Source organism: Anabas testudineus, chromosome 16, assembly GCF_900324465.2.
Source record: "Anabas testudineus chromosome 16, fAnaTes1.2, whole genome shotgun sequence".
Classification (NCBI taxonomy): domain Eukaryota; kingdom Metazoa; phylum Chordata; class Actinopteri; order Anabantiformes; family Anabantidae; genus Anabas; species Anabas testudineus.
In genome coordinates this window covers 8,779,707-8,787,635 of record NC_046625.1, presented here as the reverse complement: position 1 = coordinate 8,787,635, position 7,929 = coordinate 8,779,707, and the positions used below count along the sequence as shown (strand labels likewise).

Below are 7,929 nucleotides of genomic sequence, written 5' to 3'. Positions count from 1 at the left end.
ACGCCTCACCCTTTTCACATGCGCTTATCAACAACACGCGACAGTTTCATATCAGAGGCACATGAGGAAGCAGAAGGTCAATATGTTAAAGGTAACAGGAACAATCACAATCATCGGATCAGGTGAAAGCGTTGCAAACGACACGGCCGGATGTCTCTGGACTCTGAGGCAACTGATATGCACATGGTCATGCATACATTCAGTATATGCTAATGCACACTCTGGGTAGCTGTACGTGTGAGTTTAAAGGCCAGATACAGCTGGTTAGCTGTACCCTAAAAAAGAGGAAAAGGGAGTTAGTGCTGCATGAGAGACTGAGAGCAGAACAGGATGCAGGCTCATATTCAAATTAACCACAATTTTTTTTTTACTGTGTTGTTTTAATGTGAAAATAAATCTACATTTCTTTGATGTGAAGCCCACGTACTTCAGTAGAAATTCAAATAAAGTTAAAAGTAGTTGATTGATTAATGTTTTTAGAGTAATGGTAATTTGCTTGAGTAGTTCTAACTACTTAAGTTTATACTTCTACTCCATCGCAATTAGAGGTGCTGACTTCTAAAGCCTTAACAAAGTAGTAGGTAGACTTAACAAAGGAAAGTTTCAGGAAAACTATTGCTGTAAAAGTTTTTACATACTCGATCATGATTTGGTTGTAAACTCTGTAAAACTGTGTGTGTGATCAGAGGGGCACCTCATTGGTCCCAAATTCACTCTACACATCAACCCCAAACATACAGCCAGAGACATATAGGACTGTTTTCATCAGCAAGGTGCACCATCACCTACAGCTACCTTAATTCTGAGGTACAGAAGAGTACAGATGCAGAATCTTAATACAAAACAGAATCAAGTAATACATGATTGTGCATTAGTGGTAGAAGTACACAAAGTCAAAAATCAAGTAAAAGTTCTGAAACTACTGACCTAAAAAAGATATCCCACTACAAGTAGGAGTACTGCTTCAAATACATTAGTCAAGTATTAAGTACATGCTATAAGTACAAAAGTACTTGATGTTGTTGATAACGTTAGTCTACATCTATTTAGAGGTGAAAAGGTGGTAAAGCTGAAGCTGATTTGAAAATGAGGAAAAGTCTTTCAGAAAAGTAGGTGACCAAAGCTACAATTCCACCTCCACCTTAGAAACAACACTAAAATGTTTGAGGACATATCCTCATTATTGTGTGTTTTAGCCAAAGTAAGTTGTTCGATTCCCGGTTCCTCCTGGCTACTTGCCGAGGTTTCCTTGGACAAGACACCGAAACCCCGTAGTGTAGCGCTGACATGCCGTCTAGCAGCTGTCCACCCACAATTTCCCCAAGGGGATCAATATAGTATTCATTATTATTATTATTATTATTATTATTATTGTTAATAATAATAATAATAAACTTTATAGATTGTATCTGGAAGTTGAGTCAGGGCAACTGGACTTCCTCCGTGTAAGGTCAAACCACTCTTTCACATAGATTCAACAGTCAGAGGATAGTGGGCTGGAGACCACAGATTAATGGTTTCACTTCACATCTGCCTTGAACAGGCTCATTAGGTGATGTAGTGAAACATTGTGACCTATCAAGAAGGAAGTCCAGTTGCTATGACTCAACTTCCAGATAACTCAACCTAGATGACTATAAACCTTATACACAAGAAGTACACAAATACTCACCAAAAACAGATGCAAAATGACTTGAAAACAACAGAAGACACAACATGACTCCAAAGATATAAAACCTTTACCACGAGGGAACAATTTCCATTTATTCTTCTAATAATCCAGTCATGATTGCACAATAAAATTTCCTTTTCACACATGAGAATGTGAAAGAATGAAAAACAAAAGGATGTGTTAATAAATACATATAGATAGATGTCAGGCAGTCAAAATGAGCAGTAGTTTTGCTTTTAGATGGTTTAAAAAAAAAGGAAAAGTAGTGTGACAGACGTGTAAACAATAAATATGACCTGTGTAGTGGTTGAGAAAAATAATAATGAATAGACAATGAAAAATCCTGCTTGCGTTGATTTCCAGCTGCAGTGTTGTGCAAGTACTTGCACTTGAGCACAGAGTTTGTGCACCAGTGCCAGTTGTATGTTTTCCATCCCCACAGCACAACATAGCACAGTGTCACACCTGCTGACAGGATAAGACATGCAATAATACTGGTTTTTAATTCCTTGTTTTCACTGTTAATCACCGACTGACGCTTTTCTTTTTAATTTGCCCGTTTAGTGAGTGTAATTATCGCGATATGACAGGGCCCTAATTAGAAACGTAACCCCTGATTGACGTAAGGAGCCGAGCTGCTCCTCTCTCTCCCGCCTCTCTCAAAATCGTAGGATGTGACGTCACCACGGCAGCGCGACATGGCGGTCTCCACGGCAACGCCTCGTGCTCCAGTGACGCCAGCCCAGGCTCCGGCTCGTGGTGAGTGGGCGTGACTCGCCACGTTAGCCCCCCCCCCCCCCCTCCTCCTCCCGTCAGTGTGGGCGGGCCTCGCGCAGAAGAGAGCGAGCGAAACACGACACCCCGAGGACGGAGAGAGGCGCGGGGGGGGAGGAGAGAGAGAGAGAGCCGCCGTGAGTGGTGTGAGAGAGAGCGGAGGACTGAAAGAAAAGTCCGTAAAGAAAGAGAGGCTCGTCTCCAGCGGCAATTTCACTCGAAGAAGTAACTCAGCTTCGCGGCGGAGAGATGTCAAACAGCGGCGAAGATGCGGTTGAGACGGAGTAAACAGCCACCGGACAGTTAGCGACACAACTTGTCAGGACAGCGGCGGAGAAAAAGGGGCTTCGGGACGGCGGCAACTTGAGCAGATTTCAGCGCAACTTGAGCCGATTCGCGGCGCGGCGAGTTACGGGACGCCAGGCGAGGAGCCGCAGCGAGGTCTTGACCACTCGGCTCGGGTGGAAAGCGAGCCCAACGGTCGGCACAGAGCCCGGGGAGACGCGCCGCGGCAGCCCGAGAGAAGAGAAGAGCAGAGAGGAGAGCCGCGGAAAACGGTCACGGTAGCACAAAAGTTTCCCGTGTGTCTTCACCGTTTTCCAGCTTCGGAACTAGAGGGGGAGGAAGAGGCCGAAAGATTGACTTTTCTTTCCACAAACAACTTTGTGGAATTCAATCCAGTTTAGCGAAGTTGAGTAGCTAAAGCCGGGAGAATGAAAACACCTGGAGAAAGTGGTAAGTTGGCCTGAACGCTGTTGTTGTGAGCTCTTATCCACCATTGTGTTTCTTGATTACTTGCCGTGGTTGTTGTCGGCAGAGCTCACAGTAACTCTAACTGCACTGCTGATTAATTAACAAGCCAGATAGCCATCAACATCCGCTTCCAATCAAAAAACCCGGAGATAAAAACCTGTTGATTTGACTCGTCCACGGGATCAGTGCAATAGTCCGCGGTTTAGCTAGATAAGACAGTAAAATCTGGTGCAGGTTTAGTACTGTACTCCGGTTCAAGAGGAAGTGGTTAAACTACTGTACAGCTGTTACAGCGACATCCTCAGTGTCACCGTGACAACCTAATTTCACCATCCAGCACCTTTCAGAGAACTGACTGAAAAATCCTAGAAGTACTGTGTGCGTGTTTTTTTTTTTTCTACTTGCTGCGTGAAAAACAGAGATGTGGACGTGTTGATACTCTCTTATCACTTGGAGACTCCTGTTCTCCTGGTGGTGGCGTTGAGGTTATTGGATCTAGCCAGGTATACACGGAGCAAGCTGATATTAACCCAGTAACCGAGCATACATTTGTCAGGTACTTGGCCTGTCAGCATATTGAAGTGAGAGCAGGGGGTGGGGGTTTCCACTAGTCAGCTGAGGTCTGTGTGTGTGTTTGTCTAATTCCTGAAATGCTTGCATAAGTTTGTTCTTGCTCCTCTCTCTTAAAGCCAAGACATTCTTTTTTTCAAAGGAGGAAGTGGAAGTACTACCATTTGTGCCAGCTATGCAGTTTATTGTTTGAGTGTCAGTAATGAAGTAACTACCTGACATGACCCTGACTTTACAGTACTTCACTAAAAGAAACTACATCTGTTTGATTTATCCAGCTGACCTAACTGAACAGAGTAGAGCTGAAATGATTAGTCAATTATTGGATTACTTGGTTGACAGGAAAAGACCCTGTGGCTATTTTAATAACTGATCAGATCAGATCTTTATATATGCAACAATACCAAATAATTGCTGCAAATAAATTAAGAATTGTATATAATTGTAAACACAACTATTTGGGGATTTTGCTTGTGTTGAAAGTGCCAGACATGTGAAGACGTCACTTTCAGCTCAGTGAAAGTTGTTGAGGTTTCATCAGTTAAGTAATTAAGCGATTAAAAATAACCAGTAAATTGGTTTTTAATGAAAATAAGAGTTAGTACAGATTTTATACATAGACCAAAATATGCATATTCAATAAGTTGTGTTTCCTCTGATGACTTTCTAAGTGGTTACTGGGAAGCATTTGGCACAGAGCCATGTGTGTGTGAGTGACAAACTGTGTGGGACTCTTTTCCACTTGGGACCTTTCCCTCGCTTCCTTCCCCCACCTTGTCCCCTCCTGACTCCCGCTGCAACCAGCCTCAGCCCCTCAGCCCTGCAGCCCCTCAACCCTCCACATTCCTGCACAGACACACTCCCTGCAGCAGCCCAGAGACGACTGCCATGACATCACACCACTTCCCACCACAAGTAGCTCTTTTATTGCACTGAACTCTGTGTTTGTGTGGCAGCGATAGCTTAAATCCTTTTTGCAAAGTACTAAAAATTGATTGTGCTTAGGTTATGGGTTTGATAAATCCATTAAGTGTGTGTGTGTTTGTGTAGTAGGTTGTTTGTGTTTGTTCCCTTTTGCGTAAAGGTAAAGAACATTAACTGGTTCTACTATACTGTGGTTCTTGTGTGGTTGGTGTAAAGTGTGTGCCGCCCTCCAATCAAGAACTATTATTGTTTAACTGTGTTCATAGTGGAGCATCCTAGTATAACTTTAAAACTTGTTTTGTTTTTGATGTAAAGTTTAACTAGTGGTCTCAAACCCCAAATTCTCATAATAATTAGAGCAGCAACAAAATCTTATTATATTATGTAAATTTTTTATTAGCACTTTATACACAAACAGTTATCAAACTGCATACAGGAACAAAGGAAAGGAAAACTAAAAAGACAAAACAATAATTACTATAGTCAATTAAGTTCTCACTTAATTGTTCAGTCTTTAAAAGGTCAGCTAAAATACCTTTCACAGCTCCTTTTACCCCAAGCTAACAGTGCAAACCCCAGAGATATTCAGTTTCTTAAATCCTATGATCAAATTTAAGGAGCTGAAGGACACATTTATTACCTTGAAAACATGACTCTAATAAACTTATTAATTTATAATTTCCACTCAAATCTATTTTATTAACTAATTAATAAATCCTTTCAGCACCAGTTGGTAAACATAGCAACTGCAGATGCATTATCTAAATGCGATCTTATAACGGCACCTTTAAATAGTTGAATTATGGAACGGGTTAATCCGTGGTGTTGTCCTGATCTGCCTTATCTCCTGCTGTTGCTGCATTTGCAATCAGAACACAAGTTTTAACCCTTAACCCACTGAGATCTGATCATTTAGAGTGAATATGTTTGTTAGTGGGAGAATATAATAGTTCCCTGATATATGTAGGGTAACTATGTCTCTTTGTAGCATGTTTGTTGATGTAGGATTGTGTCCCAACTTCTGCATCTGTGAAGCTTACCTCCTTTCTCTCCATCACTGGACACTTCCCTTCCACAGTCACTTCATTAGCCTGAATAGATGATAGGATGTCTGATGTGATAGAGAACTGGTGTGATGAAGCAGGAAATGGCGGGGCTATAGCTGCATCTGTTGCTGCAGGCAGATGAGTGTTGGTTTTGTGGTATTGGAAAGTATTTAGTTTAATTCCTGTTTATATCCATTCACTGCTGTTTACCTGGTTTTTGTTACTGTTTTGTGTAGCCTTGGGATTGGTTGTAGGAAAAGTACTATACAAGCTGCATTAGTCAGCAGTCGGGGAGTTGGTGGCATGTAGTATCTCACCAGCACAGTCATATGTCCACCTTTGTGTGTACCTCAAAGGCTTTGCTAATGATTGATTAAACTCTGGTGATAAGAACATACACAAAGAGCCATAACCTGCCTACTGTATGTCTCCCGCTCCCTCGTGTTATCTACAACCCTTCTAGGCACATGTTGTGCTTCAGCTTTTGGGTTTTATTCGTTTTCCTCCATCTCTCCCCAAGGGTTACAATTTTTCTCCTGCCAATTCTGTCATTCTTTTTCTTTCTCTTGACAGGATAAGGACTGGTGTGTGTCTTTGTGTGATGGAATTGCTTAGTGGGACCCCTTGCTCTGGAGTGGCCATTGTGTGTGTGGGGTGTGGGGCAATGGTGGGACGCCCTGGGGTTGATTGTGTGGGGGCCAGGGACCTCTCATTGTACTCATAGTGGCGTGGAGTAGCTCATAGTTTGGTGGTACTTTTAACAAGTGAAGAGACCATACTTTTGCGTGTGTGTATGTGTGTGTGTAATGTGGGCACCTCATCAGTCATTCAACTACACAGTTTAATGATGGTTGCTTTATCTTTCTTTGTGCTGCATGCTGCTTCCTGATAGTGATTGACGTTTTACCATTTAATCTACTCACACACAGTCACTTTCTCTCTCTCACACACACACACACACACACAGGGTCCTGCCTTATGATGTGGCAGGGCAGGAGACAAAAGGGTAGCTTGTGAAGACATTTAAAGGGAACATTTCACATTTTCCCTGTGTGGGTTTATGTTTGCAATTCTGAGCATATGGTTTTCAATCTCAGCACACAACCGCTGTGATGATAAGCGCAGCGATTAGCCTTATCTGTGAAAACTCCCTTGCAGTGCTGACCACAGCAAAATCACTACCTCCCATTATCCCAATACAGTTTTACAACCTGAATTATGGGACAGTGCCCTGCTGTGATCAGACTGAGCTAATATGCTTACAGCCGAAACCGCTGAAACAGATGATGTTCCATAACAAAACTCTTCCATCTAAAAAACCTGGTACAATGCAGTAGGTGCTAAGAATCAGCCTTGATTGCTAATGTAAATATATCATCTGTTAGGAATATTTCTAAAACTATAATGCTAAAATATCTTTATATGAGCAACAGGTTATTTTGCTGTAGTGTTCTAAATTATAGTAAAACAATCAGTTTGATTTATTTGTCTGAATGACCCAGTGCAGAGGCAACATGGCCCACTTTCCTTTGTCACAACCTTTCCTTTTTTTAAAGTTTTGATATGGTCGTCTGCGGGTATGAGTTGACAAATGACTTCTGGTAGGGGGCCTTCAGTTGTGGAAATGTCTGTATTTAGTGAGGAATGTGACCAAAGGGGACAATGTGCTCAGCCAGTCGTCACTAATGGACTGACCCCCACACCATTAGTCCTGTGCTGCCCTTGACCAGGGAGACCAGAGAGACCACAGCCAACAAGGCAGCATTACCCTTGATGCACAGGGTGTTTCTGACCACTGTCCAGCACCTCCAGAGACCCACACATTAAACTCAGATCTAACCATCAAATTCAATATATCATCAGCCTCTCAGATCTCTTTCATCGACTGCATGTTTGTGAAGTATGATAGTAATCATCCATTTAGAAGTCACTTTTTACTCTTAACACAGCAGCAGAACCAAATGTGTCCTCAGGCCGTGTGTGTGTGTGTGTGACATTTGAGCGTAGCTTTGCAGTGATGCCATTGGTTGTAGCCACAGCATGACCCCATATTGACTTTATTGGTTATTGGTCCAACATGGCAATGTGGTGGATGTCTGCGTGTCTGGATGGGATGAACTGTTGATTTGTAACTGTAACACTTTTGAGGAACTGTTATGCTGGATGCACATACACAGAACACACACACTT

The 7,929-nt window shown here is 42.4% G+C and overlaps 1 protein-coding gene across 1 annotated transcript in view; it reads left to right on the top strand.

The window, feature by feature from the left end:
• The first annotated feature begins 2,541 nt into the window (after positions 1-2,541).
• Positions 2,542-7,929, top strand: part of erfl3 (Ets2 repressor factor like 3) — a 44,243-nt gene continuing 38,855 nt past the window's right edge. Inside the window, exon 1 of the mRNA XM_026370526.1 lies at positions 2,542-3,181. Coding sequence (XP_026226311.1) covers positions 3,160-3,181 — 22 coding nt within the window. The 5' untranslated portion in view covers positions 2,542-3,159. The remainder of the gene's footprint in view (positions 3,182-7,929) is intronic.